The sequence below is a fragment of the Arachis ipaensis genome, chromosome B09, assembly GCF_000816755.2.
Source record: "Arachis ipaensis cultivar K30076 chromosome B09, Araip1.1, whole genome shotgun sequence".
In the NCBI taxonomy this organism is placed as follows: domain Eukaryota; kingdom Viridiplantae; phylum Streptophyta; class Magnoliopsida; order Fabales; family Fabaceae; genus Arachis; species Arachis ipaensis.
Window position 1 is genome coordinate 146,358,470 of NC_029793.2, and position 12,760 is coordinate 146,371,229.

The window sequence follows — 12,760 nt, forward strand, 5'->3', positions numbered from 1 at the left end:
CTCCATCAGTGGTTTGGAGAGAAAAAAAAAAAGATATGGAATTAAAGTTAGATGCTTCTTCCACTTTACGAAGGTGTTAGGGGGTTTGATTGGGTACCCCATCAGCATATGCTAATGCTTATTATGTCATATTCTTATTTCTTAAATTTAAACACTGCTTCTTTAGTTATATAATAGTAACAATTATCATGAATCTTTCTACTTCAATCTTTCTATTGTTTTTATGAGAAAGTATAGAAAAACAACGTTTTTTCTGAACAACGTAAATAATAGATTAAGAAAGAAGTATACATTCTCCTAAAAATATTTATTATCTGAAATCTCGGGTAGTAATAATATTTTGGAAAAATGATTGTCATACAAGACAATAAACTATGGATCTAAAAAATTTAGCACCCAGTGAATTATCCCTTCACTTCTTTGCAGGGAAGTATCTTTTCCTTAAAATCTTCTCTCCCATGTATCTGTACAAATGTATATATACTGATTGTTAATATATAATAATGAAGCACAATGGTTAATTAATAATTAATTAATTAATAAGCATGTACCTTCCAAGCATCATAACAGTAGCTTGAGGATTAGTCCCTGGAGAGCGATAAAAGGTGGATCCATCAATAACTCTCAAAGCATCAACACCAAGAACCCTGTAATTAAGATCAACAACTTTTCCAACTTGGCATCCTCCATGGTAATGCCAGATAGTTAAGACAGTGTCTATGCAATACTGTTCTAAAGAAAGGGTAGGAGAGGCATGCTTTGGTCTCAAGTTCATTGGTATGTGATACATCAAGTCAATGAGAGCTTCCACAGGCATGTTCTTGAACCTGAACTTTGAGAATGATTTGGAGTTGATGACATCTATGATTGTTTTCATGCCAAGAACACACTTCTTTAGGTCTTCTGGATCCTTGAAATAGTTGAAGGTAACTGAAGGGTTGTCATTGGGATTAGTGGTAACGAGTTCTAGATGCCCTGTTGATCTTGGTCCTATGATCTTTTCAAGGATGACTCCTCCTTTCAGAATTGGATTGGATAGTGATCTTATGGTGTCTCCAACACTCTCCTCCTTTGTTTCTGGTGGATACATCACTGATGATGGTTTCCCACTCTGAAAAGTTCAAACCAAAAACAAATTTCATGCTTAATTAGTATTAACTAATTGAATAATGTGATGAATATATAGCATTAGCACTTTAGCACCAATACCAACCTGGTTGGACACAAATTCAAAGATCCCTTGAAGCCTTTCAGCCCAAGAATGACCTATGCTCAATCCACTGGCTGTTTCAATGAAGCTACCGAACTTGGTGACTCCAACTGTTTGGATCAGAGACACTTCAACAGGTAAAGGAGAAGGAACCACCAACACATTCATTGGATTATCTGCCATACCTTTGCCAACCAGAGGCTGGTCCAAAACCACCTTGATTCCATGGGCCTTCAGATGGCTTGCAGGCCCAATTCCACTCAGCATCAGTATCTGTGGGCTTCCAAGGGCCCCAGCTGATACAATTATCTCATTTTTTGACCTCTTTCCTAAGTATGCTTTGTGCATTTTTCCTAATGCATCTTTGAAAATCACTCCATAAGCTTGAGGCCTCCTTCTTTCTGCACATTATATTTGTGGAGTATCATGTCAATATGATTTTATCTACTATTAAATAAGATCTAAAATTTAAATCAGAAAGAACTTATAAATCATTCAGTCATTAACAGAAGTATTTGTATTTATTCTTATAAAGGGTAATCGAATTTTAGCAAGAAAAGTAAAAAGAAATTCCAATATTACCTATATTGTATCTAAAGAGTATCTTGTGGACTGTGGCATGGACATAAACAGAAATCCTCCTTGGATCAGCATACTCTAACAAGTCAGCAGCAGTGTGCCTATTACCATCCTTGTCAAAGATGGTGCCTCCAATCTTAGTCCCATAAAGGTGATCAAGAGTGAAGCCATTGTAAGGTAGCACCCCAACTTCAAGTAATGCATCCTTCACTGCTGCTTGCCACTGCAGCAGTGTAGGCTTAAAAGCCACCTTCTTCTCAACCCATTTATATGCAATCTTTGCCAGAGTTTCATTCCACCCGGATTCCATTATGTACCTTAAACTAGCTCTTGAGTAGAATCCTGCATTTAGGACAGAACCACCACCAAGGACACGTGCCCTTGCATTTAGGACACCATCCCTTGATATGAATTGCTGTGCAAATGCTGAAGGGCTTATGTCAGATAGTGCACTGACAAAGTTGTATATGTTGATCTTCTCTGGGTTTGTGTATGGTGAACCACCCCTTTCAAGGACTAAAACTCTTGCACCTTGTGAAAGTGTTGCTGCTAGTGGACAACCACATGTTCCTCCACCAATTATTATATAATCATAATATAAGATTGGTGGTGCCAAAGTTGCTTCTTTCACAAACTTGAACTTTGGAGCTGCATAAATGGAACAGATCAAAGAAAATTAAGTGACACTTACATATGATTAGATCTAATAATAATGATAAAAAGTAATGTTTACCTTTTTCAAAATCAAAATTTTCAGAATAAGATAAACTAATAAAGAAAAGGCTCCAAATAAGAAATGAGCATTTAAATGTCTTCAAACCCCAACCCATTATTGATGGACAACTTCACTTGGTAGATGGTAGAATAATTGTGCAGGGTTAATGAATTGAACTCTCTTTTTATATATGATATAATGTAATATTATCATAACCAGAACATTATTAAAGTGAACGCTTCATGAACCACCACCCTTTATTTGCTCTTGCAATTATAATTTGTTTGGTCAACAACATCTATTTGCAACGCCAACTCCATACAAAGACTCAGTGTTCTTGGAACTTGTTGAAAATGCTTCCCTTGCCTATCATTATAAACAAAATTCCACGAACTTCTTCATTGATTTGTCACATGCATGACTTAAAAGTTAAAATAGCATGGCTTAATATATCTCCATGCTATATACTATATATAAGGAATTGGAATGACATATTAACATACTAACAAATAAGTTTCCATCAAAGGGAAAAAGAAAAAAAAGAACCTTATTAATTAAGTTAACTTGATTACTCCATATCCCATAAAATTCGAGTAACAATCAGGTTTATATTTGTCTATCTCCAGCTAAAAAAACAACACAGTACTTAGTGGGAAAAATTTTGGTGTCTGACACAGAAATTTGGACACGTGCTAAGTTCAAGTAATAATGACTTAAGATTTAAGGAACAAACTGGAATTGAAGGTATAAACACAGTACTTCCTTACCAAAAAGGACATGAGACACTTACGAATACAGTTTGTTGGTTTTTTTTCTTATAAGTATTTCTATACGTCATTTGTTATGATGGACAATGTATTTTTCCTTCATAATTCAGTGTACAAAACGTTGTATAAGAGAGGAACCAATACATAGACGTGGACTACTATTTCTTTCAAATCCCGCTAGGGAGCCAATGGAGTATTTGTACAATATGTACAATAGGCTATTTATTTGTCCCAATATGAGTTAAAAAATGAATATGAGAATAAAATACTACTAATTTCGCAAACACAATACACCCATACTATCCAGAATAACCATCCGGGTACCAGGGTAATAAACATCTGATATCCTACTACTGAATCGAACATTCATATACTCTCATTATACACATTGTACTGATATTCCATTGGCTCCCTATACTACCTCATTTCTTAAACACTACTTGTATCTTTTGTAGAAATTTAACCTCGTATACCAAGACTACGTTCTATTTCTTTAGTTTGAAAAATCATGGGAAAGACGTGTCCATCAATTCAAAGCTAGAAGGCTTCAATCACTTTCCTTCGTATTTTTCTCTGTTTCGTACATTCTCAAATTCAAAAGAAAGACAAAAGTATTATGATACTTCCAAATTATATTGCCAAAGAATAATAATTAGATAACATAAAACTAGAAGGGATATGAAAATACATCTAATTAATCAGAATATTTGTGCTTTTGGAACTCTTGTGATCTAAGTTCAACTATAGTCCTTTCTCTTCTCTCAACAGAGCAGAGCAAAATAAAGTCAGAACAATATTATACATGCCTGAATTTACATAAAAATGGGAAGCTCATATTTCTCTGGGAAATATTCATGTGGCACAAACTAGTCCACACTGTATATTTTCATTATGATTCTTCAAAATGATTAAATGAAAGAAGAAGAATAAGAAGAAACCTAGCTAATGTATATAAGTATATAACTATAGATAACTACAAGATGTGTTGTTGAACTTCTCCCTTTATATATCTGATCTTCCTGCTATAGAATGACAAAGACAGAGAAAATTAAACTAAAACCTATGTAGTTTATGATGTGTATGTTGTGGTTGGTAGGTGTTGGATGATTTTGATAACAAGGCCAGGGAAAACATCATCAGGATCATGGATATGTGGATTCCTCTCAACAATGAAGGGATCACTGCACTTTTCACTGATTGTGTGAAGTGTCTCCCCTTCTCCCACAACATATATCTCATCACACACCCTTCTCTTTCCCAGCTTCTCCCCTTTTACAACACCACCACCATCATCATCAACCCTTATGGACCCCAACATTATCATACCCACCAACACCACCACACAGAACCATGTTGCTGATTCCACTACACGCGAGGATGATGAACCACCCATCTTCATCTTCTCTATATCTCTTAATAATTAGTGGAATGTCTGTGTGTGTGTATACTAATAGATAAGAGAAAGAAACCACCCCAAACTATATATATAGCAATAGCAAATAGTGATTGTATATCTATATATGACGTGTAGAATTAGTTTACTTCATTGGTTGAGGAGTCTTGGGGCGTTATTGTGGTGAGTGGAAAGTGTCTTTGCCGTTCAAGTTGGGTTTTCAACCAAAGACATAATTAAGTTTGTGGCGTTTGTTTTCATTCTATCTCTTAAGTCTTAACTAGATATGTTTTATGACAATAGCAGTACTAGAACTTTGATTCTTAAATAGGGGTTAATTTATTAGTTGAAGTGGGAAAGTATATATAGTAATTAGTAATTACTAGTAATTAGTAATTCAAGGCTTGTTGAGTTTTTCTGGGTCTAGTTTGTTAAATTTTGACATGTGAAATCATAGATTATGCTACCATTTAATAATGCTACAGCCACTTTTAGTCAATAAACCTTTTAATACCATTATTGATTGAGTCTTAATCAAGAAAAATAAAAAGTACCTTAGCTTTGAATTGGTCATAGGAGAGAGAATATGCATGTATGAAATGTAATTGACCATTTCAAAGTAAATCAAAGTAGATTCTCAATACAAACAAGGGGAATTGCATGAGTACAAAAATCCTCGATTGAAACAAAGGGATATTCCCAAGAATATCATCAGCTCAGCATGAAGTGGGAGGTATCTATCTATGTATGTGATGCCGCCATCACTTCCATTGTTTGCAGTGACTGCGATAATTTTCAGGGCCATACATACTATAGGAATTTCAGTTGTTTTAATCTTTGATTTTTTTTATACCAAATATAGAGAGATTTGAACTCACAATCTCTTAGATGAGTATAAAGAAACTATGTCATTTGAGTTATAATTCATTGGTTTTTAACCGTTGATCTGAATTATAAAAAATATATAAAATATATATTAATTAAAATCAACAGTTAAAATAATTAGAACACCGATATTTTCGGTACATTTAAAATTTTTCCCATACTATATAGTGTAGTTAAGTATTGCACAAGAAGTCAACAATACATGTGTCATAATAAATTAGTGTATGTAGATTACGTATTTATTTATTTTATTTTTCTTTTCTTTCTTAAATTGTCGGTTGTTAATTATTCTTCTTATATGTTGTGTAGTGTCGTTTACTTGTTTCAACTTTCAAAGCATGCATCTCTCTTTTCAAATTTTTTGTTAGTTCCAAGATTCTCTTATTTGTTGTTTTTTTTTGTTATAAAAGTAAAAGAATTGATATATTTTAACATTATAATTTTTAATATTTTTTAAAATAATAAGAAGTATCAAAATTAAAGGATTCTGATTTGTGTTTAAACATTTAAAAGGTTTAATTTTTGTATCAAAAAATTAAAAGATTCAATTTTTGTACTTCTAAAAATTGAAGAATTTGACTTAAAATCTAATTTTTGCATCTCAAATTAAATCATTTCACATTTGAGATTAACATATCAAGAGTCCATAATTTAAAAGAATATTATTGTTAATTCAATATCAAAAATAAAAAAATGACAATCTCTTATTAAGAGTAACAAAACTGATTAAAATAAATATATAGAATAAAATTTAATTAATAATCTATGTTGTTTAATTTGAACACATATTCAGAGATAACAAAAAACCATTATGTTTGCTCTCCTTATTTATTTACTTCCAAAAAGAATTGTTGCTTACTCGGTCATTTAATAAAGGGATAGAGTTTTACACACAGACCTTAAAAAGGTGGGGACTGGGGAACCGCCGACATCAATCTGCCTCATTCTTATATTTCTTCCTCACAATTATTAACCCCTCAAGGCCTCAACCATCTCTTCAATATTTTTTGGGGTTCAAAATTTCTTTATATATTTAATAGTTGACCTTTTTAACAATAAATGCATGGTTGTGGCTAAAAGGTTTTCCAAAAAGCATGAACCAAATCCAATCCAACTGATCAACTAACTAGTTTCAACAAATGGGTGTAATATAATTAGAAATTTGATTGGAGTTGACTTCGAATAATTTAAGTGTGTTAGCGTGCAGAGACTCAATTAGAACAAATCTTCTTTATGTCAACAAGTTAATGAATTATAGGCAGTAGCTGCGGTTTGGCACCGAATTATAGTTGCAACAAAAAAGAAAAAAAAAAAAGAAATATCGAGTAGCAATGCATTGCATTGTCTGGGATTTGTTGGCATTTTTTGTGTTTGAAATTTCAGCATCATATTTATTGTTGATTCATTGGATCAATGAAAAGATCGTAGAAAGCTAGTAAAAAGGTAGATTGCACGTCACACATGTTCATGGATCATAGCCATCAATACTTAAAGGATAAAGTTAGGTAATGGGTGCTAGTTATATGTGAATTTTGATGTTTGTTTATGCAAAAGTTATGTTTGAAAAAATAAAATTAAAGATCCAGCTAACTATTGAAAAGTCAAATGCTGGCTTAGACTTATTTCTTAAGCAAGCTTCTTAATCTGATGAATCTAAATACCAATTATTAGCAATAGCAATTTATTTTTGGTTTCACATAGAAAATTAGTAAAATTCATAGATGTACATATGTGAGTTACTGTCATTACTGGTAAATATAAAGTCGTACGAATACTTAGGGGACAAGTATACTTATACCATTACTCTGTTTATGGTTAGTTTGTTTCTAACCTCGGTAATTTCTCAAATGTTGTTACGGTTAAACGTGAAAGTGAATCAAGCAAGGACCTGGCTCCAGCTTTAACTCAATTATTTTAGCCTAGCTTTTACATTGGCATAATACTTTCATTCGGGTGTAAATTTACAAGTTTACATTTTCAATAGATAAAAAAAATGTTATTTTTATCGATCAAACTATTAAATTGTGATTACATATTACATATTACATTATGAATTATTTGTGTAGTTTTTTTAATATAAAAAACAATGTTAGTTTTGATTAATCATGAAGATTATACACAATAGAAATTTGTTCATTTCACATTTTCACTGGATACATCTCCTAAGGCCTAAACCGTAACTTGCATCACCACCATTATAGAAGTTAAAATAAATGTAAAATTTTATCAAGTGGATATATAATAAAGATGGAATTTAAGGATCCTTGAGTCAAAATGATAAGAGATTTTTTTTTTTTTTGAACTTATTTTGGGGGTATGATTTAACAAAATGTAACAAGACTGGACATATAATATTAAAACCCAAAAGGGATTATTATTATTGGATGGAAATGGTTGGGTCTATTATCCAATTCCATACTCTCACTTGACCTGATCCATCACCAGTGAAAAATATGCCACCAGGCCCCATCTTAATTGTTCGTATCTCTTGTTTTGTGAATATTTTTCCTCTATCTAGAAATCTGAAAAAGATGTGGCAAAGTAATGAAGAGTTAGTCAACATCTTAGTTACCATTAAACCAAATCAAACCATTAATCAAAATTATACTCACGAAGGTAACTCATAAAGGCGTAGGGTATTATCAGTGCAAGAGCAAAGCAAAATTGGCTTTCCTTGTGAATCATGCACCCCACAAAGAGCAACCACACCCTACAGCCACATCATACCATTAATTAATCATCAAAAAACACATGCATATTTACTTGTATCAACATAAACAAATGAATTCAAACATCTATACATGTTCTTCTTTGTGAGTGTATGTTACTTCTAACTTTCCACTTTCTGTAGTAACCCACACCTGTATGTACAAGAGAGAAATCAAGATTACAAAAATTATATACTAGTAAATGATTAGAATTCAACAAATAATGTAAGCCAACCTTTACTGTTTTGTCCAGTGAACAAGATAGAAGGAACTGGTCCCAGCAGAGAACTGACATCACAATAGATGTGTGATCCGTTAATATCTGTAGACACTGTAAATGTTCAAGGTTCCACACCTGAAAGACAACATCCAATTAGAATAAAGTATGAAATTACAATCCAAGACACAATAAATAATGGAGTACATGCTTGTGCTTATGATTAATCCTATGCAACTTACTCTTATAGTATTGTCCATTGAAGCAGAGTAAAGTCTATTGGGTCCAACTACTAATGAAACAACACCACGAGAGTGACCTGTAAGCGATGCAGCAGGCTCAAAGACATTGACCACTACGTTAAACTTCCATGCCAATATAGACCCATCCTAAAATACAAGAGGTAAGAATAAATTATGGTTCTACACTAAACAAATAAAGAGTGAATTGAGAAATGATTTACCTGTGTACCAGCAAAGAGAATATCATTGTTGACAACAAGAGCATATACTTGTCCAACAGGGCCTTGTAGACTTAGTTCCATACAAGTTTGAGTGTTCCAAGCCTGCATTACCATTTTATCAGCCAAACATGATGTGGTAAAAAAGCATATGCCAATCTGTGCCCTCTCTTACCTTAACACAATTGGGTATACCAACAAAAATCCAAGGTCCTTCATTGATCATGCACCCTACTTCGCCACCAACATTGATCTCAGCAGTACACTGCAATTTGCACACAAAACCAAGCTCAGCATTGAAACATGCACAAATTAAGAAAGAGTTCCGTTAGGGAGACAACGGACTATTGAGTTACAAAATGAACATTTCCCATACTATCTAAAATAACCATCCGAGTATTAGGGATAATAAACCATAAATTGATTTTGAGGTTCACCAAGGATTGAACTCTTGACCTTTCGGATCTAGCGCTCTAATACTATGCCATGATACCACTTATCTCAAAAACTTCAGCGGATGGAAAAAGGTAACACTAATAGTTATTTCTCTAATACTCGCTAAATCTCCATTGTACACATTGTACAAATATTCCATTGGCTCCTCATACTTTCCAATTAAAAAAAGAGTGGGAACATAACCTGTCCAGACTGGCAGTCCCAAACTCTGAGAGTCTCATCAATACTTGCAGTATAAAGCTTATCGGAACCAGAAGGCAGAGCTATTCCACTCACAACCTGTTCAGTTCAACACAAAACTAACCCATCAACTTCAAGAACGATCATGATTATGTTACCAAGATTGTTTTACTTTTACCTTGGTGTGGCCTTCAAGCTGAGTCAGCAAAGAGAAACCATCCCCACAACTCCAAGAATGAATGAACTTACACCTCTCACCATAACCACAATTCCCCTGCACCCAGTAATTACAAACTTTATCAGCCTTCCTAACTGCTCTATGATTACCTCCACCACTGCCATGGCCCCACGTGGAAGTGCCATTCATAAAAGTTTGGCTCCGGCGGCCATTATTATTATTATTGCTAGACATGGTGCTACCGTAGACGGTGGCGCTGTGGAGAAAGGGGCAGGGATGTCTGTTGCAGTTTCCAGCTTGCCAATGGTAGCACACTTTTTTTTGGTGGTGCCTGGTGTCGGCCGCCGTGGCTCCAGCAAGACGGTGGAAGACACGCTTGTTGCCCCCATCTACATCCATGTGCGTCGCTGTGGATTGGAATAAACGAGAAGGAATTTAAATTCAAGTTCGATGGAAGTAGATTGGATTGGATCGCGCAGCGTGCCAAATCATGGTACCGTGGGAATGGGATCATCAAGTTTGGAGGAGGTTGGGGCAACCCTGATTCCCAATTTAGATGCAGAGTGGAACTGTGTATGTATTACAACAAGAATTCATTCAAAATAACAGAAAGATAATATATCAAAGGTACGTCAGTTATTTCTATATGCATGGCTTAGTTATAAACATTAAACAATAAATACTCTCTGATATTATATTTTTATATTTTAATTAATATTTTTTACATTATACCACGTGGGATTTTGTTTGTAATGCTAATTCTCGTATCACCACTCATCAGTCATCACTGTTTGCTTGTGTCATGCTTCTTTCTGACACTGCAACTACATCCTTTTCAAGCCGTTATTGGATTCCAACTGCCGTGGATAAATCGTCAGTTTCAATCCCATCTTTCTATTCATTGTTTCTGGTGTCTTTCCGAACTCATACATGCTTGCTCCTTATGATCTTGCTGTAGTTTTGAAAAGGTTTAGTCTATGTGCTATTTTGCACTGCTTGTTCTTTAATTTATGTTCAGATTGTGCTTTATCTTTTAATTTTCTGTTATTAGCATATCTTTCATGTGTGGGATGAAAAGCTTAAACTGATTTTGGAGTCGATCTCTTGACTTTTCGAATCCAGAGTTCTAATAACATGTCATGATACCACTCATCCCAAAAATTCAGCTGATGACAAAAGATAACACTAATGGTTATATCTCTAATATTTCCTAATCCTCTATTATATACAAATATTTCATTGACTTCTCGTACTTTTCCATTTCTCTTACGTTAAAACTACTAATACTTTATGTGAAGCTAAGAAAATACAAATTTAACTTTGAGTACGTATAATAATATAGATACAAATTGTTACTACTATAAAAACCATAAATTATATATACATATATGATTGATTTTCTTTTTAATTATACACAATCTGAAGAAATAAATTCTATGTAGTCTTTTTAATCAGATTTTCTATATTTCTATCTATCCACATTCCCCATCACTTTCTGTGGCATCATCCGTACTAGTGTAAAAAAAAACCTAGGAGTACGGACACTTTAGCCCAGAAAGGTCAAAACGTCTAATACTACACAAACAATCTCTTTATTCCTAAAAATAGTTTCTAAATGAATAAATAAATAATGAATGAATGAATGACTCGTATTTTTTGCCTCCTTAAATTAAATCGAATAACTCCACAACGATACTTCGGCATCATCAAATTCCACGTCATCAACGCCAAACTCACTCCCACTGTAATGCGTTGGAGACATCAACGCCATGGTCCTCCAAATCTCCGGCACCCCTTCTCCTTCTTGCTCTTCCGCCGCCTCCGCCACCATGGTCGTCTCTGACGCCGCCTTTACCCCCACAGCACCCTCCCGCCTCACTTCACCAGTCTCCAATTCCGTCACGGGGCGGAATGCCTCGGCAGCTTCCGCTGCAGCCTTCTGGATGTCTCTTGCGTCTGTCGTCTCCGGCATGGGAAGGCGCCACGCCGAATCTGCGAAGTTGAGGCAGGCAGACCTCCCCCTGAGAGCGATAGCGGCCACGTCGTGCGCACGCGCTGCCATCTCCGCAGTGGCGAACGTCCCGAGCCATATCCTCGTCTTCTTGTTTGGCTCCCTCACCTCGCAAACCCACTTGCCGGAGTTCCTCCGCCGCACGCCGCGGTACACAGGGTGGCGCGTCTCCCTGAACTTTTTCCTCCCCGCTCTCTTCTTGGGGTGGCTAGCCGCCAGCACTACCTCCCCCTCCGACAACGGCGATGACAAGACAGTGTTCTCCGAGGAGCTACTCGGAAGCTGGTTATTGACAATATGATTGATGGGAAACATGCTAATGGATGTAAAGTTTATAACTTTGAAATTATTTGAGTGAATGGAATAGTTTGTTGAAAAGGGTGAGTTTATGGCGTTTGATGTCTTTGTTTCTGGTCTTGACTTGTTGTTGTTGTGTGTGTGTGTTTTTGGGAGGGAAATAGAGAATTGAAATTGATGAGTTATATATAGTGTGTGCGGGAAGTGAGACTGTGTTTGAAGGAAAGTGGCAACGCGGACTCTATGGAGAGGAGACAGCTAAGTAATTTAATGTTTCTAGTATTTAGGGCTTAGTTTATTTGAGGAATTTGATTGGGAGTTATGGGTTGCAGTTTGTCTTTGTCTTCCCACGGTATGGACTATGATTAAGGAATTGTAAGAAGTAAGAAGTAGCAGAGTGGGCTTCGCCTTTGCATTTAACAAGTTGGAGTTGTCATGCGCCCTGTGTGGATTATGACACGTGTGACTTTGTCTCCCCACATCTAGAATTTAAAACTGGATAAGGGGGGGCTTGACTGAAAGGGATAGGAGAAGGTGAAGAGAAAGAAGGGGGTGTGTGTCTCTTGAATTGTGATAAGCCATCCATCACCTGGAAAGAGAGATACAAGAATTTGTGAAGTGAACTGGGTGTCCTTGTCATGGTNTAAAACTCTTTTAAAAATTCACTTTGTTCTTTTTTTCTTTTTTGGTATTTAATTCACTTT

General features: G+C 35.2%; 3 protein-coding genes across 3 annotated transcripts; all 3 read right to left on the reverse strand.

Annotated features, from left to right (window-relative positions):
• Window positions 251-3,494, reverse strand: LOC107616101 (protein HOTHEAD). Its single transcript, XM_021111262.1, has 5 exons — window positions 2,523-3,494; window positions 1,793-2,437; window positions 1,214-1,611; window positions 552-1,111; window positions 251-464 (listed from the first exon to the last, which is right to left on the reverse strand). Exons 1-5 carry the CDS (start codon window positions 2,617-2,619, stop codon window positions 413-415), a joined length of 1,752 nt encoding a protein of 583 aa, XP_020966921.1. The 5' UTR covers window positions 2,620-3,494; the 3' UTR covers window positions 251-412.
• Window positions 7,716-10,345, reverse strand: LOC107616100 (zinc finger CCCH domain-containing protein 48). Its single transcript, XM_016318100.2, has 9 exons — window positions 9,749-10,345; window positions 9,574-9,669; window positions 9,110-9,199; window positions 8,938-9,039; window positions 8,717-8,863; window positions 8,493-8,612; window positions 8,351-8,410; window positions 8,162-8,259; window positions 7,716-8,071 (listed from the first exon to the last, which is right to left on the reverse strand). Exons 1-9 carry the CDS (start codon window positions 10,145-10,147, stop codon window positions 7,927-7,929), a joined length of 1,257 nt encoding a protein of 418 aa, XP_016173586.1. The 5' UTR covers window positions 10,148-10,345; the 3' UTR covers window positions 7,716-7,926.
• On the reverse strand, window positions 11,112-12,396 carry LOC107619765 (dehydration-responsive element-binding protein 1D). Its single transcript, XM_016322052.2, has one exon. It carries the CDS (start codon window positions 12,072-12,074, stop codon window positions 11,418-11,420), a length of 657 nt encoding a protein of 218 aa, XP_016177538.1. The 5' UTR covers window positions 12,075-12,396; the 3' UTR covers window positions 11,112-11,417.

Bases quoted from the DNA above. Each gene is read 5' to 3' on its own strand.
- LOC107619765 (XM_016322052.2), bottom strand. From the start codon at position 12,074: ATGTTTCCCATCAATCATATTGTCAATAACCAGCTTCCGAGTAGCTCC.
- LOC107616101 (XM_021111262.1), bottom strand. From the start codon at position 2,619: ATGGGTTGGGGTTTGAAGACATTTAAATGCTCATTTCTTATTTGGAGC. The intron at 1,612-1,792 runs GTAATATTGGAA...TATAATGTGCAG, and splicing joins ACTCTTTAGATACAATATAG to AAAGAAGGAGGCCTCAAGCT. The intron at 465-551 runs GTACATGCTTAT...ACATTTGTACAG, and splicing joins ACTGTTATGATGCTTGGAAG to ATACATGGGAGAGAAGATTT.
- LOC107616100 (XM_016318100.2), bottom strand. From the start codon at position 10,147: ATGGATGTAGATGGGGGCAACAAGCGTGTCTTCCACCGTCTTGCTGGA. The intron at 8,864-8,937 runs GTAAATCATTTC...CTTGTATTTTAG, and splicing joins TTCTCTTTGCTGGTACACAG to GATGGGTCTATATTGGCATG. The intron at 8,072-8,161 runs GTGAGTATAATT...CATCTTTTTCAG, and splicing joins CGCCTTTATGAGTTACCTTC to ATTTCTAGATAGAGGAAAAA.